The sequence below is a fragment of the Microcaecilia unicolor genome, chromosome 12, assembly GCF_901765095.1.
Source record: "Microcaecilia unicolor chromosome 12, aMicUni1.1, whole genome shotgun sequence".
Lineage (NCBI taxonomy): Eukaryota > Metazoa > Chordata > Amphibia > Gymnophiona > Siphonopidae > Microcaecilia > Microcaecilia unicolor.
The window spans coordinates 4,279,878-4,307,553 of NC_044042.1; the positions used below are offsets into that span (position 1 = coordinate 4,279,878).

General features: G+C 46.8%; 1 protein-coding gene across 1 annotated transcript in view; it reads right to left on the reverse strand.

Moving 5' to 3' along the window:
- Window positions 1-2,283: 2,283 nt before the first annotated feature.
- The window catches only part of NUAK2 (NUAK family kinase 2), a 28,061-nt gene continuing 2,668 nt past the window's right edge, over window positions 2,284-27,676 (reverse strand). The window contains exons 2-7 of the mRNA XM_030220873.1: window positions 20,567-20,687; window positions 19,189-19,340; window positions 16,652-16,717; window positions 7,534-7,653; window positions 6,605-6,737; window positions 2,284-5,491 (exon numbers count right to left, since the gene is read on the reverse strand). Coding sequence (XP_030076733.1) covers window positions 4,437-5,491; window positions 6,605-6,737; window positions 7,534-7,653; window positions 16,652-16,717; window positions 19,189-19,340; window positions 20,567-20,687 — 1,647 coding nt within the window. The 3' untranslated portion in view covers window positions 2,284-4,436. The remainder of the gene's footprint in view (window positions 5,492-6,604; window positions 6,738-7,533; window positions 7,654-16,651; window positions 16,718-19,188; window positions 19,341-20,566; window positions 20,688-27,676) is intronic.

The window sequence follows — 27,676 nt, forward strand, 5'->3', positions numbered from 1 at the left end:
TGCTAGTGGAATAGCAACATTCCATGTAGAATCTCCAATAGTAGCAACATTCCATGTAGAATCTCCAATGGTATCTATTTTACTGTCATAGTAATACTTGAATGTTTTCACTTATATACACTGTCAGCTAGCACATTTGCTTATTTCCGATCTGACGAAGAAGGGCAACCTTCGAAAGCTAATCAAGAAATGTATTAAGTTATGTCCAATAAAAAAGGTATCATCTTATTTTCTTTTCCATGTTTTATTTTGTTTGATTTCTATAGATTCTACATGGAATGTTGCTATTCCACTAGCAACATTCCATGTAGAAGTCGGCCCTTGCAGATCACCAATGTGGCCGCGCAGGCTTCTGCTTCTGTGAGTCTGACGTCCTGCACGTATGTGCAGGACGTCAGACTCACAGAAACAGAAGCCTGCGCAGCCTTCTACATGGAATGTTGCTAGTGGAATAGCAACATTCCATCTAGAATCTCCAATAGTAGCAACAGAATCTCAATAGTAGCAACATTCCATGTAGAATCTCCAATAGTAGCAACATTCCATGTAGAATCTCCAATGGTATCTATTTTACTGTCATAGTAATGCTTGAATGTTTTCACTTATATACACTGTCAGCCAGCACATTTGCTTATTTCCGATCTGAGGAAGAAGGGCAACCTTCGAAAGCTAATCAAGAAATGTATTAAGTTATGTCCAATCGAAAAGGTATCATCTTATTTTCTTTTCCATGTTTTATTTTGTTTGATTTCTATTGATTCTACATGGAATGTTGCTATTCCACTAGCAACATTCCATGTAGAAGTCGGCCCTTGCAGATCACCAATGTGGCCGCGCAGGCTTCTGCTTCTGTGAGTCTGACGTCCTGCATGTACGTGCAGGACGTCAGACTCACAGAAACAGAAGCCTGTGCAGCCTTCTACATGGAATGTTGCTAGTGGAATAGCAACATTCCATGTAGAATCTCCAATAGTAGCAACATTCCATGTAGAATCTCCAATGGTATCTATTTTACTGTCATAGTAATGCTTGAATGTTTTCACTTATATACACTGTCAGCTAGCACATTTGCTTATTTCCGATCTGACGAAGAAGGGCAACCTTCGAAAGCTAATCAAGAAATGTATTAAGTTATGTCCAATAAAAAAGGTATCATCTTATTTTCTTTTCCATGTTTTATTTTGTTTGATTTCTATAGATTCTACATGGAATGTTGCTATTCCACTAGCAACATTCCATGTAGAAGTCGGCCCTTGCAGATCACCAATGTGGCCGCGCAGGCTTCTGCTTCTGTGAGTCTGACGTCCTGCACGTATGTGCAGGACGTCAGACTCACAGAAACAGAAGCCTGCGCAGCCTTCTACATGGAATGTTGCTAGTGGAATAGCAACATTCCATCTAGAATCTCCAATAGTAGCAACAGAATCTCAATAGTAGCAACATTCCATGTAGAATCTCCAATAGTAGCAACATTCCATGTAGAATCTCCAATGGTATCTATTTTACTGTCATAGTAATGCTTGAATGTTTTCACTTATATACACTGTCAGCCAGCACATTTGCTTGTTTCCGATCTGAGGAAGAAGGGCAACCTTCGAAAGCTAATCAAGAAATGTATTAAGTTATGTCCAATCGAAAAGGTATCATCTTATTTTCTTTTCCATGTTTTATTTTGTTTGATTTCTATTGATTCTACATGGAATGTTGCTATTCCACTAGCAACATTCCATGTAGAAGTCGGCCCTTGCAGATCACCAATGTGGCCGCGCAGGCTTCTGCTTCTGTGAGTCTGACGTCCTGCACGTACGTGCAGGACGTCAGACTCACAGAAACAGAAGCCTGCGCAGCCTTCTGCATGGAATGTTGCTAGTGGAATAGCAACATTCCATGTAGAATCTCCAATAGCAGCAACATTCCATGTAGAATCTCCAGTAGTAGCAACATTCCATGTAGAATCTCCAATAGTAGCAACATTCCATGTAGAATCTCCAATAGTATCTATTTTACTGTCATAGTAATGCTTGAATGTTTTCACTTATATACACTGTCATCTACCACATTTGCTTATTTCCGATCTGAGGAAGAAGGGCAACCTTCGAAAGCTAATCAAGAAATGTATTAAGTTATGTCCAATAAAAAAGGTATCATCTTATTTTCTTTTCCATGTTTTATTTTGTTTGATTTCTATTGATAACCATAAGTGTAGAGAATGTTTAAGATACTGTGAGATCCAGGGACGGCAGAACATCATGTTGGTTGCAGGGGCCAAACAGCCCTCAAGCTCTCGGTTTACTGATGCTGGGTTGGCAAAAGATCAGTGTGGCCTTGGTCCCCGTTACCCACCCCATGCCGCTGCCTAGGTTGAGATTTTTGGCTAAAATGCCAAGAGTGGTCCAGATTTCTTTGGCTTTGTGTAGGGATAACACCCCCTCCTATTTTCAGTGGAATCTTAGGGAAAAGTGGTGGCCATCTTAGCCCTAGTGGCTGCTGGGCTGTTATACGGAAGGGCGTGTGCAGAGAACCGAAGTGTGGATGAATGAACGGCTGCCTGCCTTGAGGCCTAGAAGACATGGAGTGAGACTGAGGCACTGGTATGGTTCCAGTCATAACTTTATTCAAAGTGGACCCCTGTGGCCCACACGGTGGCAAAAAAGATGAAGTCAAGAAGACCTGTCATCCAAAAGACGAGGCAGCACAAGACACCTGTTGTAACTATTATTTCTGAACCTCCTCACAGTCACAGTGTGTAGCACAAAAATATTAAACACAAGGCACAAATGACAAGAAGAAATGTATAATTATTAACAATTTTATTTTTCCATACACTTTGCTAAGGCTCAGAGGACAGAACTTTTTATGCAGGTAGATTTGGAGGTGGAGGTACAGGACTGAACTGAGAATTTTGCCCTTTAGACTGAAAGATGTCCAAATGGGCAGGAATCGGATCCGTTTTCAACATTTTTCACATTAAAGGGCTCCTTTTACAAAGCTGCACTAGGGATTAGTGGTGTGCAAAATGCAACGAAGCCCATGCAATTCCTTCGGGCTTTGTCGTATTCGGCGCATGGTAATCACTACCAAGGCTTTGTAAAAGCAGCTCTCTATATCTGTTGTCGGAAAATTATTCTCCCTCCCTGCCGCTGGGAAGTCGGTGTGTGCTTTTGTTCCCAGGAGCAGGCGGCGATCACTGCGTGTTTGGATCAGGGGAAGAAAATACACACAAGCTGATATTTTCAACTCCTTGCAAAATTCTAGCCTCCGAAAAGCAAGTGCATAGACTCTGTACCCCGTGCGAGGTTCAGAGCAAACGTGCATGCTACAGTTTAAGACCCGGTACACAGTCTCTGTCCCAGTATCTCCAGTTAACACCAGTAAAGCCCAGGCTGATTGCTGGACTCTTCATCTCATGTTCACTGTCCCCAACTGTTCTTCCGGCCGGTTCCACCGATGCACAGCACGGATGAAGGACTGATTAGTGCAGTAGGCTGGTCACTGGCAAACCCGGTTTCTTTTCTAATTCCTCCAGTCTGAGATTAAGGTATCGGATCTCCTCCTCCTCCCCGGAACCAGCCTTACCAGGAATACAGAGGAGTCTTGGATTTGATTGCTCACAGGGGTCGTTCTCCACAACTCAGCAGCCCGACTCTTTCCCCAATATACAGACCAAAAAGCAAGCGCTCTCTCTGGGACCCCAGGGCCTGAACACACCTTAGCTCACCACGCCTTAGCTCACCACACCAGAGTCCCTTGATGCGTTCACCTCCTTTCAGGTCTGATTTACTTTTGACAAAACAAAACCATCTCTTGTGGCAGTGAATAAGGGACCAAAGCCCAGGATCTGCCTCTCCAGAGCCCCTGAGCTGGCCTTGGAGCTAAGTCCTGTTCCTGTGAAATAAAAGGTCCCACCCTTTATCCCACAAGAAACATAGTGCAAAAAACCAAAATCACCCCAGCCCAGCTGAAATGCAATCTGGAATCATTCCAACTGTGAGGGAATAAGATACCCCAGGCAGTCAGTGTGAATAGTGAGGTCTGTGCATTTTATATCAACAGAACATGGAGAAGTAAAAATAAGGTCTCCCTTTCTCAACTCCCACTGAACTACTTCCATGCAGCTCAGTTAATGCTCACATATTACAACATAGTCGGAGATACAATCCGCTCATCCCCCCTCCTTGCTCTGAAGGCTATGACTGAAACAGCCAATGAGTCATCGAACAGTGGAAGAGAGACACGTCCAAAAATCCTCCCAAATCCACGCTCAGCATGCTGCAAAACCCAACAGCCAGCGGCCCCAGCTCCGGCAGCCTCGTTTTCATCGTATGCGGCTGTGGCAGCGGATTTTGAGGGGTCTGCAACGCTGCCTGTATCCAGGGACACTCAATCTACAAATCCCTTCTCACGGATCAGCGGTCGAGTCCCACCCTGGCTTCTCCTCAGCTAAGCTTCAGGCCGATCCGGATGGCTCTCTTGTATGCTTCCGTCACATTCTCGCAGTCTGTCAGGGAGAAGCAGCTGTCTGCGATGTGACGCTGGTAGCAATGCGTGTCCTGGAGAGGTGCAGGGTGACCCCTCTCCTCTGCATCTTCTAGCTGTAGCAGATCGTCTGCAGAGATGCAGTTCCGCATGCCCCGGCTCTCGGGCAGATCCAGTTGGTCAAAGGACTCTGTGGAGAGAATGCTTTCCTCGCTGACTGCAGTGGCTGGACGGCTGCGGGGCAAGGTTAGAGGGACCTTGGGGAAAGTCAGCTCGACCAAAGAGCCATAGTTCTGGGCTGCAAGGCTGCCGGAGTCGGGGCTGGAGGAATAGCGTCCGTTGTATTTCAGGATCCCTTTTCTCCTGAAAGGTATTACCGGGGGGGCCTGGGTTGGGGAGGTGTCTGTGTAGAAGACAGAGGAATTCTGATCCATATACGCACAGTCCAGAACCTCCCCAAATTCGCTGGGTTCAGAAGAGGAGTAATAGCCAGACTCCCTCTGCTGGGGCTTTTTCAGGATGCCCTTCTTGGGTAGGGATGCACCGACTGCCTGGGACACAGGATTTGGGTTACTAGCGGAGGGCGAAATCTCTTCCTTCCTAATGTCTGGAGTGTCAGTCTGCTGCTTCTTTTTCAGGATGCCCTTGGGACGCTTCAGGATGGACTTGGCAGGACCCACGGTTGCAACAGCGGTGGTGGCTCCTTCAGGTGTGCCGGAGCTCATGTTCTCTTTCTTGGACTTCTTCAGTGACCGCTGCCTGTCCAGGGTGACACTGGGCATGTGTTGTTTGAAGAAACAGCGAACTTTCGAGCCATTCTCAAAGAGCGGCCGAGAAGAGCGTCGAAGCCACTCGGCAACGGTTGCCAACGGGGACTCGCTATCCCTATGGGTCTCCACCTCACCCACTTGTGTCTTGTAGCCCCAGTTCACCCACCAGTGGTTGCTGATGTCTTCTATGGTGGCCCTGCGGTCCGGGTTAACCATCAGCATCCAGCGAATCAGCCCACATGCCTCTGTGAACAAACAAGAATGAACAATGAGGGCACCTGCCCAGCCAAGGAGGCAAAACAGTCTCAGACCTACCAAGTCATCTCCCGCTGAACAGCAGAAAATACCTTCATTAAACGTCATCTCCTACTGCCGCTGGAAAGGGAGGCTGTGTTGTGGGCAGGCCCTAAATCTCTCTCAGGAGGGTGACCCCCCCCTTGGCAGCTCTGCGGCTAATCAGGTGGCACGTTTACATCCACAGGGGGTGGGGCAATTAGACTTCCCTCTGCAAATGTGGCTGGTAGCAGGACAGTGGGTCTAACAGAGCCACATGCCTTTTTGCATGCAGGTAATAAAGGGAAATGGGACTTAAATACCGCCTTTCTGTGGTTTTTGCAACTACATTCAAAGCGGTTTACATATATTCAGGTACTTCACCTGTGTTCCTGCCAGTGGGAGGTGCTGTTTCAGTAGCGAGGGAAAGGCAAGCTCTGCAGGACTCCAGGGAACCTGACTGTCCCCTAACGACTGAAAACAGCACCCTCCACTGGCAGGAGGACTCCTGCACAGCTTAAGAGAGAACATTGCATGCTGCTGGGCCAAGTTTCTTTTGGTCTGAGATGGGGCTTGGGTGGAGGAAGGGTGAACGCAGCAGCAGTGGGATGGGGGAGAGGGGGAAGGTACTGGGCAATGCTAGACTCTGGAGGTGGCAGGTGAATGGCTGAAGGTTTGTCTAAGGCCTCAGATACCCTCGGGCTGGATCTAGAAACCAGGCTTAAAACTCCATTTTCCCCACTGATACTCCGACCTTGGGTAATTCACAGCACCTCCTGCTATCTCAAGAACCCACTTAGACTGTAAGCTCTTTGGATCAAGGACTTCAGTACAGATCAATATTAAAAGCAGCACTATGAAAATAAGGATTGTGCTGAACAGGCCATATTTTGTCTGCTTGCGACATCAGATGTGGGACTGGTAATGGGCCAATGTCACATGCAAGGATGAGCTAGAAGTCATTGTATGTGGGAGGTAGCAGACATCCTCCAAAAGTCCCTCAGTCGCTAAATTTAACTCCTTTTCATCACATGACTTTTGCATCAAGTCCTCTGTATCCCATAGATTTCAGCCAGTCATCTTACCTGAAGGTTTGCCAGGGTCTCTGTACTCCCCACTGCTGATCTGTTTCACCAGGTTCCTGTAATCCTGACTGTCGAAAGGCATTGCCCCATGCACCAAAACGTAGAGTAAAACGCCCAGAGACCAGCTGTCAACCTGCCCCAAAAGGAAGAGAAGAAACGACTGTTAAAGCCACCCCAACTCCTCTCACAAATCAGACCTCTCAGAACCAAGAGATGGCCGAGACCACCAGCTGTCATCATCAGAGGTGTCCCCTGGTGCAGAAACATGGAGTAAACAAGAAGCAAAATAATTGAGGGAGGAGAGGGGAGGACAAGGCTGGGGGTATAAAACATTCAGCATTATTTCAGGATTGCAGGCAGGAGAAGAGGCACCAAAACTGGCAAATTAGATCAGTCAGCAGTGTGTAGACCACAGCCCACAGCTAAAGGCTTTACTGAGAGGGGTTTTAGCAGAATGAAAACTCCAAAACACAAGTACATAAGTGTTTTAATTCTGGGACAGATCAAAGGTCCATCAAACCCAGCGTCCTGTTTCCAACCTGGCAAGATCCCAAAAACGTACAATACATTTTATGCTGCTTACCCCAGAAATAAGCAGTGGAGTTTCCCCAAGTCCATTTTAATAATGGTCTACGGACTTTTTCTTTAGGAAACCAGCCAAGCCTTTTTTAAACCCTGCTAAGCTAACCGCCTTTACCACATTCTTACACGTTGAGCGAAGAAAAATTTCCTCCAATTGGTTTTAAATTTACTACATTGTAGCTTCATTACGTGCCCTGATGGGCTGGGTCCCCCTTTCTCAATGGGGTTTCTAATTTAAAGAAATGGGAACCTTAACTCTCACTGCCCTTACTACTTTCTGTGGGGATGAACAAGGGGCAGGAGCTGCACAGAGCAGGGCATTTCCGAGAAGAGCAGGGAATCCTCACCTCTGGGCCCTTATAAGGCCGGCCATTCACAATCTCCGGTGACGCATACAAGGGGCTTCCACAGTATGTCTGAAGGTACTTATCGTGCTGGTACACGTTGGAGAGCCCAAAATCTGCTATCTAGGAGGCAAAACAAAAGAGAATTATATACATAAGGAAAAGAAGCTGCAAGTACTTAAAAACTAAACGACAAACATGGCAGGAACCACTGTGGTCAGGGGTGAAACAGAACAACCACTGGTGCAGCTTCACAATCTACTTGCACACACCCAGTATCCAGGTGTGTAAAGGAAGGAGTTTTGATGAACGCACTACAGATGTGTGGTAGACTGCGTTTGTAAAAAGCACCGGTAGCTTCTGCACTTTAAATCCACATTTTATTTTTGGGACCCCCCGCCCCCCCCCAACATACTGCCTCCCAGAATCTCAGCTCACCTGACACAGGCTACAAGGGCAAATTAAAATAAAACATTGAGTAAACATAATTAAAATCATATACGGCAAATACAAGAAACAGCATTTAACAAAGTTTATACCCTCTTGATCTGGGGGGGAAAGGGAAATGGGACTTGATATACAGCCTTTCTGATGTTTTTGCAACTACATTCAAAGCGGTTTACATATATTCAGGTACTTATTTTGTACCAGGGGCAATGGAGGGTTAAGTGACTTGCCCACAGTCACAAGGAGCTGCAGTGGGAATTGGACCCAGTTCCCCAGGATCAAAGTCCGTTGCACTAACCACTAGGCTACTCCTCCACTCATTCCACCAATAAGAGCCAACCTCATCAGTGATGTCACAATGGCTTGATTGCCCAATACAGTTCCCCAGGATCAAAGTCCACTGCACTAACCACTAGGCTACTCCTCCACTCATTCCACCAATAAGAGCCAACCTCATCAGTGATGTCACAATGGCTTGATTGCCCGATACTTGGCTCACTTCTGATATTGTGATGTCATAAGGGAAAGGAGGGAAGGGAAATGGGACTTGATATACCGCCTTTCTGTGGTTTTTGCAACTACATTCAAAGCGGTTTACATATATTCAGGTACTTATTTTGTACCAGGGGCAATGGAGGGTTAAGTGACTTGCCCACAGTCACAAGGAGCTGCAGTGGGAATTGAACCCAGTTCCCCAGGATCAGAGTCTGCTGCATTAACCACCAGGCTACTCCTCCACTCTGCAGAACATTCAAAGCACTTACTAAAATATCCTTGAGTGACCCCCATCCTCACAAAGAAATCGACAGGCAAGAGCCCAACCCTGAGGCCAGAATCAAAGTTTTCCAACTTCCATCTAGTAAAGACAAGAACTTCCTCAGGCCCAGACCCTTCCTCCATCGTACAGTATTATAAGTCCACATCTTCCTAAGCTTTAAAAATTAGGCTCCATCCTCATTTCAGTGTGGGAGATCCATGTCATAAGCTCTGCGCCAGAACTGAAAAATCAGTCCACCACAACCATTCATTCCCATCACTCATGCAGTAGGGACATGAAATACCGATTCCCACCTGGAACAAAATTCCTAACCACCAGTACCCGCTCTGTAAAGAGGCTGTCTCCACCCCTCTCCGGACCCAGAAGCTATTTCAATGACTGGAGACCAGCGACAAGGTTCACAAACCTCCCGTCTCCTGTAACTGCTCTTCCAGGCGCGATCTGTAACCTCCCTGGGAATGGCGCATAAATGAGCTGGGAACCAGAGCGGACGTTACCTGCTGGAGATTCACCAGATCCAAAACACAGGTGTAACCGAGATCAAAACCCCCTTCGCCACAGAGGAAATAAAAACCACTAACCAACCTAACTCCTAGATCCTCAGCCTCCGTGCAGAATATTAATTAACCCCACCCCTTAAGACAATGCCCTCCAATCCACCTCCCCAGTACACAAAACCTTTATTATTCAATCCTCATTCTGCTTTCCTCAAATGTTTATTTAAATCATCCAGAAGCCTCCTAATTGGATTTACCCCATTAGATTCCAAGTATTGAAACCAATTATGTAACGAATGTGGTTAATGGTTCGTGTGTTACACTGGTATTTTTCCTCTCCTGTTCCTGTATTGTGCTTTGTGCTGATCCCAGTAAAGTGGAATATCAACTCCAATTAAAAACACAAATACACTAAACAGGGCTCCTCCCTCTGCCCCCACATCCCCTGCACCAGCCGTTCTCCACCTGTGTAGCAGCTTCTCCACTTTTGCCAGAACCCGTCCTTAAATCCAGAGATCAAGTAACTGAACTGATTATTTCAGCTCAGTCACCTGCCGCGAACAGAGCGAGGTTAGCCACGCCCACCTCGCCTCCGGTAGTGAAGTCAGTAACACGCGCTTTTAAATTAGACTTTGAATTGTGGCGAATGCCTCAGGAGCGCACAAAAGGCACAGGACGTGGCTCCTTGGTGTACATTTACTTCACTATACATGAGCTGTCGTCTCCCTATCTGCGTCCACTGGGGGCACCGTCCATGTTGCCCAGATCGCTATGCTTTTGGCACGTACATCTCGGGTAAGTTGTGTCCATACCGTTATATTTTCCGGTAAGTAATACCTCGCTGCTCCAACTATGTCTACATGTATGAAACTTGATGTGCTCAACACCTGTTCTTTACCAGGTAAAAACATACCGTTATTAAAGACTTACGTACTCAGCATTCAATTGATATTCTCTGTACTACTGAACAGTGGCGTAGCTACGTGGGGCCACGGGGGCCTGGGCCCCCATAGATTTGGCCCTGAAACCCCATGCTGATGACCCTCTCAACCCCCCCTCCCACCGCCATGGGCTACCTTTGCTGGCGGGGGACCCCAATCCCCGCAAGCTGAGGTCCTCTTCTTCCGGTGCAAGGCTCCATTCTGTTTCCGAGTCTGATGTCTTGCACGTACAACTCAGAAAGAGAACAAAGCCTTGCGCCGGAAGAAGAGGACCTCGTCTGGCGGAGGTTGGGGTCCCCTGCCAGCAAAGGTAGGCGACGGCGGGGGAGGGCTAAAATGTGTCCCCTCACCTCTGGCTCTGGACCCCCCTCCCGCCGAAGTCTGGCTACACCCCTGCTACTGAATCGTGGCTCATGGACAATGATATAACAGATCTGAACCAAGCAAAGCCCACCCCCCCCAGATTTTCCTACATATATAAGCTAATAGGAAAGAAATGAGGAGGTGGACTAGTTGTTTTTTATGACTCTAAACTACCTTATACCAAATCCCTAAATCTTAGCACATCACCCATTGAAAGTTTAAACTTTAGACTGAACATACCACAACCTCTGGACTTTTTACTTAAATATGCTCCCCCACCGTTAACATCGCATCATTTTATCAACTTGGATCACTAATTAGCGATCACTATTTTAAGAGATTTTAATCTCCCTGTAGATGATCTACAGGCTTCACTTAGCTCAGATTCTTTTCCTTTAATAATGAACGAGCCCTCATCCAACATATTACTGCCCCCCCCCCCCCAACACTGCTGGTCACACTTTAGACCAACTACTTACTCACTTCTCCACCGCTGCTGCCGCCGATTGCGATGCAAATCCCGTTTACCCATCATTCGCTTATCCTTTCTGATTTTTCAATACCGGCTCTCTTTAAATCTTGGGCTACCGCAATTTAGAGAATCCTAGAGGTGCATCTTTCTCTACTAAAATTCACTTTCTCACCCGACGTCTTCCCTACTCACTAACTCCTGTAAAACTGATCCTGCCACACCATTGTTTCGATCCGAACGTTGGCTTCCACTCTCACATCGTATTACTTACAAGAATCACTCTGGACAAGCACTTTATTTTTCCTGCTATTTAACACAATGTGCGCCATCCAGATCTCTCTGCTCATCGCAAAAGAAATCGTCTCATTGTACCAACTCACCGGCGAATTTGCCTCGAGACTATGCGCTGTAAAATGTTCAATGTTAACGGACCTTTTCTCTGGAATATGCTTTTTTTGCATCTCTGTTTAGAGGCTTCTCTGTAACAATTTATAGTAGCATTAAAAACGTTTCTAAAATTCTGATGCATACGATAATCTTTAATATTTTACATCACGATACGGAATGGTACACAGTAGCTTGGAATCGGCTATTTTTCCCCTCCCTTTTAGATTTTATTATTTAATTCCTATCCTCGCTTGGCTTTATGATTCCTCTGCCCTGTTGGTTTTGTAGTTCTTTTCAAACTTCTTATAAATTTTAAATTTAATTGTAAACCGCCTAAATGTTAACCTATGTGCGTTATATCAAGTTTAATAAAACCTGGAAACCTGAGTCACCAGTGTGGAGGCTGCGCAGCTGTGTGAAGCAATATCCAATCTATGACAAAACTGGCAAACCTCTCTGTGGGAGATGGTTATTAGCCTAGGTTGTGCTAATCTGTTCCAGGAAGGTTGCACTGCAGACAGACTGGTTCTCGACATGGCACTGCCACAGGGCACAAATTCAGGTTAAGCCCAAAAAGGTACTGTGAACCTTCCTAGATCACAAGGTATGCAGACAGGGCTGGCAAGTCTACTGCATGGTCTTTGTGAAAACCAGACCTGGGTATAGAATTCTAGGATCAGAGCTGTGAACTCTTAAATGTATCCTGACATAAGCTGCACTTGGAGGGCCAGGAAATATGTCTTCTAATAAAAACCCCGAACATCATAAATAGTAAATATTGCCTGGAATGCCTATACCAGCCTTCATGTTTTGATTTAGAAGTTTGATTCTAAAAATTCTATCTGAATTTCCTGAAAATTGTGATAATCCCCTATTATTGTGGACTATAGACGAGTAATGGTATCTTTGTTAATTATAATTATTTTTACAAAGTTTATATTTTTTCTTTAAAAGTGTAATTTCTTAAGACACTAAATCGTCTTTATCTGTATTCAAGATATAATACTTGATGTAAATTGAAAAATTTAAATAAAAAAAAAAATAAAAAAAAATAATAAAAAAAAAAAACCCCGAACAGCACAAATCCGTAAGTCCTACTGAGAAGCCTCAGCACAGCATAAGACTCGCAGAACCTCTACTAAATGCTAAAATTCACCCCCCCCCCCTCGCCAACAGCAAGACCTCAGCCTCCTCAGACAAGGTTCTGCTGATTTCTCTTCCTGCTCCACCCAGCTAAAAGGAAGGGATGGGGGAAAAGAGAGGAGAATAGCTGGAAAAAAATGCACTTTACAAAACCAGAACACTGTACCAGTGATTTCATGGTAAGAAAATCCTGAAAGGGACTTTTAAAACAATACAGGAACATAAGACCTTTGAAGTCAGAATGATTAAATATTTTGACACCCACCAGACTAGACTTAAAGATCTGGGTTTTCTAGCCCATTATAAACCATAAAATTGTACTGCTTTGTCACCCTCCTGTCTCCATGCATATCTCCCTGTCCCTCATCCACTCGACTCTCCCTGTCTCTCACCTATCCACCCCCATCCTGTTAGACTGTCACTGGAATGCTTTGATGTTTCACTTATATATACTGTCATCTACCAACATTTGCTTATTTCCGATCTGACGAAGAAGGGAAACCTTCGAAAGCTAATCAAGAAATGTATTAAGTTATGTCCAATAAAAAAGGTATCATCTTATTTTCTTTTCCATGTTTTATTTCTGTTGATTACCTTTAAAAGTGGACTAACACGGCTACCACACCTCTCTACTGGAAAAAAATACCAGTCCTGGAGTGTTGAAATTACTCTAAAGGTTAGCGAGGTCTTTTGCTTTTGGTTTCTAGATTTCTCAGTTTTATTATATAAAAACTTCAGGGACGGAGCACCTCAAGGACAGAGTAGCTTGTAATGGAAACTTTTCTTCAGGAAAGCCGAGAACACAAACAGCTCGTGACATTCCTAAGCCCGGGGAATCCCCGAACAGCACACCTCCTCCCTTCCACCAAAAACAGAAGCTGTGTCCCTGGCCTCGGGTAATGTGGACTTCAGAAATCGAGACCTGAACCTTCTCCTGTCTTTCCTGGGACAAAGAGCAAAGCCCTGCAGTGTCCCCATGTGCCTCTTTTTTTTTGTTTGTTACATTTGTATCCCGCGCTTTCCCACTCATGGCAGGCTCAATGCGGCTTACATGGGGCAATGGAGGGTTAAGTGACTTGCCCAGAGTCACAAGGAGCTGCCTGTGCCGGGAATCCAACTCAGTTCCTCAGTTCCCCAGGACCAAAGTCCACCACCCTAACCACTAGGCCACTCCTCCACTGTTGCTACTATTTGAGATTCTACATGGAATGTTGCTATTCCACCAATGTGGCCGCGCAGGCTTCTGCTTCTGTGAGTCTGACGTCCTGCACGTACGTGCAGGACGTCAGACTCACAGAAACAGAAGCCTGCGCAGCCTTCTACATGGAATGTGGCTAGTGGAATAGCAACATTCCATGTAGAATCTCCAATAGTAGCAACATTCCATGTAGAATCTCCAATAGTATCTATTTTATTTTTGTTACATTTGTACCCTGCGCTTTCCCACTCATGGCAGGCTCAATGCAGCTTACATGGGGCAATGGAGGGTTAAGTGACTTGCCCAGAGTCACAAGGAGCTGCCTGTGCCGGGAATCAAACTCAGTTCCTCAGTTCCCCAGGACCAAAGTCCACCACCCTAACCACTAGGCCACTCCTCCACTGTTGCTACTATTTGAGATTCTACATGGAATGTTGCTATTCCACCAATGTGGCCGCGCAGGCTTCTGCTTCTGTGAGTCTGACGTCCTGCACGTACGTGCAGGACGTCAGACTCACAGAAACAGAAGCCTGCGCAGCCTTCTACATGGAATGTGGCTAGTGGAATAGCAACATTCCATGTAGAATCTCCAATAGTAGCAACATTCCATGTAGAATCTCCAATAGTATCTATTTTATTTTTGTTACATTTGTACCCTGCGCTTTCCCACTCATGGCAGGCTCAATGCATCTTACATGGGGCAATGGAGAGTTAAGTGACTTGCCCAGAGTCACAAGGAGCTGCCTGTGCCTGAAGTGGGAATCGAGCTCAGTTCCCCAGGACCAAAGTCCACCACCCTAACCACTAGGCCACTCCTCTACTGTTGCTACTATTTGAGATTCTACATGGAATGTTGCTATTCCACCAATGTGGCCGCGCAGGCTTCTGCTTCTGTGAGTCTGACGTCCTGCACATACGTGCAGGACGTCAGACTCACAGAAACAGAAGCCTGCGCAGCCTTCTATATGGAATGTTGCTAGTGGAATAGCAACATTCCATGTAGAATCTCCAATAGTAGCAACATTCCCTGTAGAATCTCCAATAGTAGCAACATTCCATGTAGAATGTCCAATAGTAGCAACATTCCATGTAGAATCTCCAATAATATCTATTTTATTTTTGTTACATTTGTACCCTGCGCTTTCCCACTCATGGCAGGCTCAATGCGGCTTACATGGGGCAATGGAGGGTTAAGTGACTTGCCCAGAGTCACAAGGAGCTGCCTGTGCCGGGAATCAAACTCAGTTCCTCAGTTCCCCAGGACCAAAGTCCACCACCCTAACCACTAGGCCACTCCTAACCACTAGGCTGTTCCTATTACACATGATTTCGGAGCTGCAGTGGTTCAGGAATTAGTCGAAGCCCAGACTGATTGCTAGCTCTCCGAGGACCTCCAGACTGCTAACATAGTAACATAGATTGTAAAATGACGGCAGATAAAGAGACCTGTACGGTCCATCCAGAGAGTCCAACAAGATAAACTAATTTTACGTGGTATGTGATACTTTATACCCGAGTTTGATTTGTCCTTGCCATTCTCGGGGCACAGACCGTAGAAGTCTGCCCAGAACTGTTCTTGTACTAAGTTCTGAAGCTCAGGTATATCTGGAAAAAACCAGCCCTGCTCATGGCCAGAACTTCTCTCCACCCCCCACCCCCACACTTCAAGAATGGCCGTCATGGACAAGGAGTCACATTTTCCAGGTGCAAAGTGACCAGAGGACTGCGTCATCATATACAGAACTCTCTTCCCCCTCCCCAGGGGAACCGACACTTTACTTCTCCCCATTAGATATACAGCTGCAAAAAAACGACAAAGTAGGCAGGCCCTGATGTGGAGAAGGTAACAGATGTGAAGTCCGACTCCAGAAGGGATGGCACCGATGGGACTTAGGGCTCGATCTGGGAATGGAATTACATGAGCATGGAGGGAGGGGCTCAGAAAATGGTTATGGAGAAAGGAAGGGGGAACGTTAATACCCTCTGACCGAGGGCCACATGAATGTCAATACTATTCCTAGCAGGCTGCACACAACAAATTTAACAAATGCGCCATTAAATAATGTCAGAACTGGAAATGCAGAGCGACACGGACCTTCTGTGATAAATATGCAAACATTTTACTGGAGTGGCTATTCAGAAAATACCTAGCGTCTCTTATCATTCCCCCTTGTCCTGCCCGAATCCTATGGTCACCAAATGACCATAGGATGATCTTGCCTGGGCTGCAACAGCCCAACATGAGAATATCCAAAACTGAGCTCGCCTTGTGGAATAAACCTCTGGATGGAGTGAGATATCGCTGCCCCAAATTCAAGTCAGCAATCAAAACCTTGGTGTTTACCCAGGCCTTTCAGTTACACCATTTGAGTTGGGTTTGTGACCCACCTCTTTCCCCTCCCCCCTCCAGCTTATTGTCCTTGCCCCAACCCTCCCTTTACCTGCCCCCCCCCCCCCATTTCCATTTGAGCGTTTTCTTTCCTATCCATTATTCTGGTATTTCCCTTCAATTTCTTCCTTTTTAATTGATGTGTTACCCATTCGGTTCCTCTTGTCAGTAGTTGTTATATATCAAATTCAAATAACGTAAATAAACAAACAAACCAGTGAAACAACATCTCAGTCACATTGTGTTGGTGAGGGACAGAACTGTCTCGGGTGGCCAACCTCAAGTACCCCACTCTCAGCAATGGCTGCATCCTCCTCTCCGGGGGGGGGGGGGGGGGGGGTCATTGCTTTGATACCAACACTGTGCCCACCTCCTGGGATGACAAGTAGCCATTGGGGGGGAGGGGAGCCCACAACATGTGATGTATTAGCAACAAAGCAAAGCAAGAGGGGTTTTTACATTAAAACTGCCGAGGAGGAAGTGCCAAAGAAGCAAAAAGTTCTCACCTTTACACTGCCGTTTGAATCCAGAAGAATGTTTTCCAGCTTCAAATCTCGATGAACTATACCATTCTGAAAAACAAGCACACAGCAAAAATTAATCAGCTCTGAACTCTTGCAGGAGTCAGCAATTCGTGAGCAAGCAGTATCTGGCACAGCCACTCAAAAGATAACAGCGTTTTATATAACAGATGCGAAACGTGATCAGCAGAACGCAGGCGACTCTGGGGTTTACTCAGTCACTAACATCCTCATTTGATAATTCTTGGTTTATACAGAACATGAGGTACATAAGTGTTGCCAGACCGAAGGTCCATCAAGCCCAGTATCCTGTTTCCTACAGTGGCCAATCCAGATCACAAGTACCTGGCACGATCCCAGAACAGTAAAACAGATTTTATGCTGCTTATCTTAGAAATAAACAGTGGAGTTTCCCAAGTCCATCTTTAATAATGGCTTATGGACTTTTCTTTTAGGAAAGTAGCCTAACCTTTTTTAAACCCTGCTAAGCTAACTGCTTTTTGCAATTCATTGCCAGAGCATGAGCTGAGTTTAATTACACATTGAGTGAAGAAGAAGTATTTTCTCTAATTTGTTTTAAAATTTACTACTTAGTAGCTTCATTGTGTGCCCCCTAGTCCTAGTATTTTTGGAAAGTGTAAACAAACGATTCACGTCTTCCCATTCTAGTTCACTCATTATTTTATATACCTCTTATCAGTGGGGTAAAGCTTTGGCAGTGTGGCGGTGGGGGCGGCTCAGGAATCACACATTTAGCATGTCCTAAATCTCATCATGTTAGAGGTCTGTGTGTGTGAGGGTTGCTTTGGTTTGATTTTAGAAATTTGGGATGGGGGAGGGCACCCTAAAGCTACTCTCCCATTCTCCGAGTGTCTGAATTCAATTCTTCACATTCCACCAACGCAAAGTGTTATCCAAAGATGAAAGTTGTGGGTGTTCAAAACCACACAGAAACAACCGATTGTGTGCTTAATTCCTTTGAGATGTCATATAGACAGGTCAAAGATGTAGCAATGTTTCAGTTACCTATAAAAAGATTTTAACTTCCCAGAATCCTCTGCTCATATATTCCCTCATGCTGGAGAGTGGCCACATCAGTGGCGTAGCTACGTGGGGCCAGGGCCCCCTTGGACTTGGCCCTGGACCTCTCTGCCGATGACCCGCTCGACCCCACCCCTCCCGACGCCAACGTTGCCTGCCTTTGCTGGCGGGGGACCCCAACCCCCGCCAGCCAAGGTCCTCTTCTTCTCGCCAAAAGGCTTCCTTCTGTTTCTGACGTCCTGCACGTCACAGAATGAAGCCTTGCCGATCAGCTGATCTGCAAGGCTTCGTTCTGTGACGTGCAGGACGTCAAACAGAAGGAAGCCTTTTGCGAGAAGAAGACCTCGGCTGGTGGGGGTTGGGGTCCCCCGCCAGCAAAGGTAGGCGACGGCGGGGGGGGGGGGGGGGGGCTAAAATGTGCCCCCTCACCTCGGGCTCTGGACTCCCCCCTCCTGCCGAAGTCTGGCTACACCCATGGGCCACATATACAGTACAGCCAAGCAGGGACAATCTTCAGCTCACCCTACCACACAGCCAGCAAGCTTTGAGATTCAGATTTCTTGCAATTTGATTGCCTCCTGAGCAAAAGTGGCTGAAAAATGCAGCTACACCCTAGAGAGATGCAGAAGAATGCACTGGCTAGTCCTACATATAAGTTCAGGCTCCCAATGCAGACATTTCTCTTTATTTCAACTTCTCAGTTAAATTTATAGCATTTGAAAGAACCCATCTGAAGTCAAAATAAAATCCCAGCGTGCCATCATGTCTCCCCTCTAGAGTCAAACTCCAGTGCCTTTTCCCATAAGAGTTCGGATAGGTTGCCACATGACCCCACCTCCTCCCATTTCAGGAACTAGTGGTACTGGTTGTATCGCTCCATGGTGCGACCGCACCTCAAATATTGTGTCCAATTCTGGTCGCTGCATCTCAGAAAAAAGATATAAAGGAATTGGAGAAGGTGCAGAGAAGGGCGACGAAAATGATAAAAGGGATGGAACGACTTCTCTATGAGGAAAGGCTGAGAAGGTTAGGGCTCTTCAGCTTGGAGAAAAGGCGGCTGAGGGGTGATATGATAGAAGTCTACAAGATAATGAGCGGAGCAGAGCGGACAGATGTGAAGCGTTTGTTTACACTTTCAAACAACAACAAAACCAGGGGACACAAGATGAAGCTAGAATATGGTAGATTTAAAACAAACGGGAGAAAGTTTTTCTTTACTCAGCGTGTAGTTGGACTCTGGAACTCGTTGGCGGAAAATGTAGTGACAGCAGCTGGCCTTACGGAGTTTAAAGGGGCTTTGGACAGATTCCTGAGGGAAAAGTCCACTGAACATTATTAAAAATAAAATTTTTTTTTTAATGGGTTTTGCTGGGTTCTTGAAGCCTAGATTGGCCGCTGTCGGGGACAGGATGCTGGGCTTGATGGACCCTTGGTCTTTTCCCAGTATGGCAGTGCTTATGTTCTTATGCATATTTACTAACCTTGTGGCAGTAATACACAGCAGACACAATCTGGCGGAAAAAGTGACGAGCCTCCTGCTCCGTCAGGCTCTGCCGTTCGCTGATGTAATCATACAGGTCGCCTCTGCTGGCGTACTCCATAACAATGACGATCTTGCTGCTGTTTTCAAACACTAGGGAGGAAGAAAGAGGAACACCAGTTACATAAAACCACAGAACGGAGGTTAAAACCCCAGAAACTGAAGTCCGTGGACACACTGGGTGTCACAGCCTCCCCTGACAGTGTATAAAACCTGCATTAAAACCACAAACCACAGAACATTGTAAAAATCTCCACGTTAAAAAAAAAAAAAAAGAAAAAAAAATGACAACGTGTGATATTCAATCAAAACGGACTTGACTCTGTCCCCCTCATTCCCTCAAAGTGCTGTCAGGGAAAGGTGATGTGACTTTCGAATGCAGCCTACATTCTTTCTTCCTGAGCTCAATGGAGACTCGAGGAACGAGAAAGACAACAGTGATACCAGGAAGAGAAAAAATCTGAAATGTCATAAAAATATAACATGCTACAGAGCGGGCGAGGTGCAGACAACAAGGTCGAAGGATCTGCAGTTTTCCCAGGTCCCAGCATCCAGCTGAATGACTGGAACTTTAACACAAGACAGACCCTTTCCCTTCACACTTCGAGAACCGAATTAACCCACGGTTTTTGGTTTCTGCCAAAACTGAATCTGTGACCAAAACTGGCTGCTTATCGGTTTCAGCAGAAAATGAAAGTGTAAATGAAAGTGCTCCCCCCCCCCCGCCTCCACAATTACTCCTGGCCTCTTCCCATCTGACACCAGTAGGCCTGGGGGGTGTCGAGTGAGGGGAGTTTTGACTTCAGCCAAAAATGCACAGGCATTTTCAGCTGAAACCTGAACCCGGATATCGGGTCTGTTTCGCTGTTGAATCCAAAACCGAAATTTGGCTAGCCTCTACAGGCCCCCCCCCCCCCCCCAACATTCCTCTGCACCTCCTGTCCCCCACACTTGCCAGCCTGGTGACCCTCTGTGGCTTCTACCCACGCCGTATCCTGGATCACCCCAAGAACCTCATTGGCTGATATCTACATCCAGAGAGAGGAGGGACTGGTTAAAAATGACAGGGCCACAGTGCAAAAACAAAGCAGATGCTAGACCTGTATTTCAAGAGGAGTCCTGTCCGTGGCCAGTGGCATTTAGCTGGACAGAAGCCAATGAAGCACAGTCCAGTCCTACAACACACTGTACTATGGGGTTTATGGACTAAGCAATCTTCCACAGCCAAAATAGGATAAAGCCCATATTTCAGAGGGCCCTGTGTTTCCATTGTACCCTCCCCTCCCCCCCTCATGGTCTGCTCTCTGCAGTCGACCCACCTTCATAGATTGTGATGATGTGCGGGTGGGACAGTGATGACATGACCTCTATCTCTCTCCGGATGTGTACGAGATCCTCGTCGTCTTTGATCCTGTCCTTCCGGATGGACTTTATGGCGACCTGAAAACAGAGATTGGAACCGTCTATCAGAATCTCACTCACTGTAAGTTCATCTGTGACAGAAATGGTAACCAAAGTATAGAGATGGCAGAATCCCTAGATCAATAACCTATAATCAGAAAAAACAGAGCTAGAAATGAGCCAGCATAGGGGAGGGGGCTCACTCAGGGAGCTGCTGTCACTTGAAGGAAATCTGTGATCACACCGAGGTCCTGTCTGAGACAGTCTATTCCCCCCCCCCCCCCTCCCAACAAGCCCTGATGACAATTTCAGAGCGCTAGGAGGACTTCTTTCTGCAGCTCTTCACAACCCTCATCTCACAAAAAATAACAGAATTTCCATCGTGTGGGCCAGCGCAGTGGTGTAGCCACAGGTGGGCCTGGGTGGGCCGGGGCCCACCCACATAGGGCTCAGGCCCACCCAACAGTGGTATACGTTTAGCGGTAGCTGGTGGGGATCCCAATCTCTACCAGCTGAAGACTTCCCCCTGATGGTAACAAAAATGCTGCTCTCCACGATACTGGCACCTGCACACGCTCAGTTTTCAGCGCATGTCTGCTGCAGACGGCCAAGGTGGAGAGAAGCATTTTTTTGGTGCAGTGGAGAACTCTTGCTGCCCACCCACTTCTGGCCTAGGCCCACCCAAAATCTGCTGTCTGGCTATGCCCCTGGGCCAGTGTCACAGATGGACTCTTGGCAGCTCCAGGGGAGCTTTCAGTATCAGGCAGCCTTTTACCCGGGTAATGAAAATGAGGTGACGTTTAGTCATTTCCACCCTTAAACTTATTTCAGTTCTGTTTAGAGGTTTACTTATTAATTTTTGGATTTCCGAACACTATCCTGTGCCCTGGGGTTCTGTGGTGATTTCTATCTGATAGTAAGGATGTACAATATTAAAATGTTTATCTGATAAGTATAAATTATACCATTCAATTGCGTCTCTGTTTGTTATATTATCTCAATTAGAAGAGCAGAGCCAGGCTGCGACGGAAGCTGGTGCTTGTGCTGTGGGAACAGGCAGGAGGGGCAGGGTGGGCTCTGGGCCGGCCGCATTGCTGGGCCACCACTGCCGACACCATTGTGATACTGACGCAGTTCTGTCACACTAGCCAAGATGGAAGGATGAGAGCCATCTCACCATCATGGAGCCCTCCAGTCTCCTGCTCCCAGACATTGGGTGGATACTTTAATGACATTCATGTGCTAAAAATGGCCCCCCTGACCTGTGAACAGCAGATATGGCAGTGCATTCACAGAGCAGAGGACCATAAGTTAAAGGAGTCACCCCCTTCACAAGGAAAACAACCAGCCACGCTCAGGAGCCGGCCATCACCAGCTGAAGAGAATGGTAGCAGCTGTAATCCCACCACCTCCACAGTGCCTGTGCTCCCCCTCCCTCTACTTTCTCAGGTCTCTACCCACTGCAGTGCCAGCTCTGATCCCAGCTGGTCTTCCCACAGTAGCCACCTATGTAAATGAATTCAGGGCTCCTCCCTCTACTAAGACCCATCAAAGGCACAGTGTTGCCAGATGGGTGGGTGTTTCCCACTCAATTGGGCTGGTTTTTAAGCCAGGATGCTGGAAATTTTCTAAGGCTGCGGGCTGCGGGAAATTGGGCTTCTTTTTCGTTGCAGCTGTGCGGGGTTTGCGCTTTTTTTGGGGGCTTCTATTGGTCCAATTTGGTCCAATAGAAGCTTTTCCGGGGTAGGGTTTACATCAGGGGTGGAGTTAATGACATCAGCGGTGACGTCAGGGGCGGGGCTAGACTTTGGGTGGGTTTTGGGCTGGTTTAGGGCCGATTTGGGGTGGGGAAAATTTTTCCCATCTGCCCACGCTGGGCACAGGTGAAAGAACAGTGAGCTCACCAGCACCCGGCTCCTTCCCTCTCATACTGCCGATAACCAAAATGCATCTGAAAACCATACAAAAATAGAAATATTTTCTCCTTGTTTCAGCCCTTTGGAAATGCGATGCCAGGTATATATATATATATATATATATATATATATATATATATATATATATATATATATATCTAATCTGCTACTTCACCATGGAGAGATACCAAAGAGAAAAGTGGATGGCTGGGGCTCTCCAAAGACAAGGAAGTAGGGCCTGGAGCCAGCCGCAGCACTTTCCTGGTAATAAAACCCAGAGTAAACATGATGGGCTTGAACCAGAGGCCTTGGACAAAGGGCGTTGCTAAACGCCTCAGAACACGCTCAAATTTCAGACCAAACAAACCTGAGACCTTCTATTCAAGGGGACGGCTGCAACCAATCCCTTCTCTCCCTGTAAAGGGATTTGCGAAACAGGAGAAAAATAATACGTTCAGGTTCCAATTTACAACGAATCTACACTCGGGCCTCTTTTCTTTCAGGGGCCAAGAATGCGGAATTGAGCTAATCCTATAAAGAGATACCAGGACACAAGCTCCCAGTAGCCAAGGGAACAGGGTTACAAGACATCTTGGTGAGGGTTCACTGCCCTCCCTCCCCCTCCCGGTCCTCCACAACCATGCTGATGATTAGGGCTCTGGAAAGCTTTGGGGAAAAAATGGCGAATAAGACCCAGTAACAGGATTCCCACACAGCATCGCTGATTAACTGTTTTTCTAGGGGCTGCAGTTCTAATGTTAGTTTGTGGTGGAAAAAAAAAAATCTTGCATTCAGACCGACTCCCTAGGGTTGCAGAGGAGGCCAATCTTGAGACATCTCAGGTGTGCCTTGTACCGTCTCGTTGCATCAGACAATGATGGACTAACTCCCTGACTGGGTCTCTGGGTCTCCCAACTGGTAGGGGGAAGGGGAAAGGAGCAGCCTGTGGCCTCATCCATCTGGGATACCTCAGAGTGAAGTAAGGTAGGAGACTTATTTCTACCAAGGGGTTTTAAACTATAATCTGTGAAAAACAACCAGTTTCAAGAAATTGAACTAGAGCCGAGAGTCTCCCCACCACTGAAAATAGGCAGCTTGGAGAGATGACACAGCCTGTCTTTCCCTCTCTCCCCTACACCACAGAGTGACAGAGAAAGAGACAGCACGGATGCACTCACCCACTTTGGCCTGAACTGCCCCACATCGCCTATCAATTACAAACAAGGAGTTATCAGTCCCAGACAGGGTCCTGTGTTTTCACATCAAGTTTAGCTCTGGCAGAAGACCTGCAGCACACTAGTACATCTCCAGACTCCCACAGATGGGTCCAGAAACATAGAGAACCTGAAATGGAAATGGTCCAAACAGAGCATCTGGCATAGCACCCACAATCCCAGTGCAGCGGGAAGGAGGCCTGGCAGTGCCCACAGCAGAAACACAAGAGAAACAGGGGAAATCCAAATCTCACCATAAGACTTCACATTCCTTTCTATCCTCCAATACCTGACTCTGCAAAGAGGTGGGAAAATGTGGGATACAAATGCAATAAATAAATAAAGACTCTGAAACTGTAAACCAGGGCTATGAAGTTTTAAAAAGTTCTCTCTTCCTTAACTGGTTGGGGGGGGGGGGGGGGGGGGGAGCTGTGAGCATATCCTGAGGATGATGTGAACTGACCTTCCATCCCTACCACCCAACTTTCACCAATAGGTCTGTCTAATGCCGACACTACAGTGAGAATCAGGGTAAGCCAGGTCTGCGGAAAAAGAAAATGAACAGTAGAGGTCAGGACTGAGGGAATAGTCTCCCCTCTTCTGGGGTTGAAATATTAACATTTACCTCCCTAACAGGAAGGCAAATTTGCAATGTGGGCAAATGCTTGGATTAGAGAACTCTTTACAAATAACTGATCCCTGAAGCCCGACTCCTGCTGATTTTACAATACTCATTAACTCTCCTCATCCTCATAAAAGCTTTTCACCACAGGCACTGAACACACTATAATGAGTCATTACCCCCATCCCCCCAGGACTCCCCAGAGCTCCTCTGAAGGCACTTCCTGAAGAGATAGTAGAGCTGGGGGAATACTCAGGGCCCCTGAGTTCAGAAATTCCCAAATCACAGCAGCCTCAGCAGTGCAAGGCCGACCCTCAACCCTCGCCTTCCCAGTGGCAGCTCAGGAAAACAATCCAGCCAATATTCAGCTGGAGTTGGACAATGGGGTTTTTTTGTCCGTCGCTGACGCTAAAACCAGAAATCCAACGCTGGACCCTTTGCGGGCTTTAGCATTGAGTTTCTGGGGTGAAGATGCACTAAACTTAACGAGCCATTAATGTGGGTTTGAAACTGGTTCTAGCCAGTTTAACGTGCAAGTAGTAAACCAGGACATGCACAAAAGGGCATTGTCCGATCACGATAGCAGCTAACAAAAACGGAATGCAAATAAGCAAATTAGTATTATAATGTGTATAAATCGTATCGTAATGAGATGCACTATCGTTTTCCGATTGCCTAACCGTGGAAAATCTAACGGGAGGTCTGTACCTATTGTTGGGGCTGCGTGGGATTGAAAAACTTCTATAAATGTAACAAAAAAAAAATCAGAATAAAAAACATTCCAAGTGCCCGTCAGGGCCGTCCTTCTAAAGTGCCTAACATGGACGTCCTTCACTGAAACATAAAAAAAAAAAAAAGGACGGCCCTGACGAGCACGTGGATGTTTTTCCCCAGATTATTTTGTGATGGGAGTTCTTCTGTGAGGACATCCAAATAAAAAAACTATTTGGATGTCCCTTTCGATTATGCCCCCTCCAGGTCTCTCTCAGCCAATCACAGCGCGTTTAGCTGCCACCGATGTCAGCTAAACGTGCTGTGATTGGCGGAGAGAGACCTGGAGGGGGCATAATCGAAAGGGACGTCCAAATAGTTTTTTTGGACGTCCTCGCACGTCCCGATGTCGGCGGTGGTAATTTGGTGCAACTCTCACCCCACAGAGCCCCCAGAGCCCCCAGAGCCACGCGTTCCCGGGGAGGAGGGTCTCCACGATCAGCCGCAATCCACTCCCTTCTTCCGAGGGTGGGGCGGCAGGGATCACCGGCTGTACCGGCGGCTCCGGCCCGCAGCTCTGACAAGTGCTCATCAGGGACGTCCTTTTTGGACGTCTTTGGCATGCGCAGAGCAGCCAGCATAACGCTTGGCTGCTCTGCGCATGCTCGACCGGCCGACTGGTTTCCGAGGGAATAGGGAATGCAAGTGAGTACAATGAGCAGCTCCTTTGCATTCCATTTCCTTGATGCATGGCCATTCCCTACTGATTCACTATGGAATCGGTAAGGGAACGGCTCTTCCGAGGACTTTAGTGCTTCTAGCCCTGGGTTTTTAAAAGCCAGCTAGCTTCATGCCTGGTTAAGTCTATTTATGCGCTAAACATGGTTCATTAGCTCTGGATGTTGGTAGGTAATCAGACTCCTCCCCTTGGCGCTAACCGATCATTTTCGGCAGTACTAACCAGTTACCGGAGAGCGGCATGCAAGCGAGTTAACTAGTCAGCGGTCACTCCTGGCCAGTGAAGTCGCTTTGACTGTCGGCCGGAATGTCTTTTTGCCATTATCGGTCCCTACCTGGGACTCCGAAATCAGGGCAGACAGAGGCGATTTCAGGCTTATACATACGGAAAAATCCCTCCAGGAAAAATAACACACTATTTCCTGCGTCATGGCTACTAACCCGATATAAGATCTTTAGTTAAACAATACAGCGGCACTGTGCCAACCCTCCCATTGAAACAGTGCAGCACCTGTGTCCATCTGCCAACCTCAGTACCAGGAAAGGGATGGTTGCTATTTCTGACTTCCAGCCACCTCCTCGTTCCTCTGCAGCCAAACACACATTCCTGTTGTTGTAAGCCCTCTTTCTTCCCAGGGGCTGGGGTAAGGACAGTAATGAGCCCACCTCTTTCAAGCAGTACAGGGAAATACAAAAGCAAAGGGTCCAAATTAGATCAGAAGGCATATGCAAACAGCGTTTGAGAGAAAGGCGGGGCCGGTGCGTCACTCACCGCATGAGCAATGTATGTGGGAAGTCTGTGGCTGCTTCTAAAAATACCAGGAAGAATAACAAAAGGTGCTGCAGGACAGGAATGAGGTACTTTGGCATAAACAGGGTATGCGGTTCCCAGAACACAGGCTTCGTCCCCCACAAGGCTGCTCTTAAATTATGATAAGTCCCAGAATCAAGTTCCGTCAGCTACACAAGCCACCCACGACCGTCCCTTTTTAACATTTTTGTAAGCGATATTGATGAAGGGTTCTCTGGTAAGGTTTGCCACTTAGCGAAGTAGACCCTGCTGAAGGTGTGGATAACATGAGGAAGGACTTGGCAAAGCTGCGGGAATGGTCTGGAATTTGGCAGCTAAGATTTAATGCTAAAAAGACAGGGACAAAAACTCGAGGGAATGCTACAGTTCAGGGGGTGAAGAACCTTTTTGCACAGGGGGTGATCGTATGTGAAGATCTTAAGGTGGCCAAACAGGTAGAAAGGTGATGGTGAAAGCTAGAAGGATGCCTGGGTGCAGAGGGAGAGGAATGACCAGCAGGAAAAAGGAGGTGATGATGCCTCTGTATAAGACTCTGGTGAGACCTCATTTAGAATATTGTGTACAATTCTGGAGACCAAACCTTCAAAAAGATAAACAGGATGGAGTTGGTCCAGAGGGTGGTGGTCTTCGTCAAAGCGTACGGGGACAGGCTTAAAGATCCCAATAGGTATACTTTGGAAGAAATGTGGAAGAGGGGTGATATGAAAGAGATGTTGAAACACTTCAGGCGGCATAAATGCACAGGAGGGGAGTCTCTTTCCACTGACATTAAGTTGTGGAAGGAGGGGGCATAGGATGAATTGAAAGAAAGACTGTGTGAATGTAGGGGAGATGCAGTTTGTTTCCTAAGCTCCTGCTGATGGCTTTAGCACTCCCAGGCCTTGCTGTTAGTCATGCTGTGGGAGGAGGAAAAGGAGCCACTTTCATTATAAATCTGTGGAAAGAGCCTCCTTTCACTTTCCTTTGTTCTGATGGATTCCAGTGATACAAGGCAAGAACACACATAGAAGATCTGG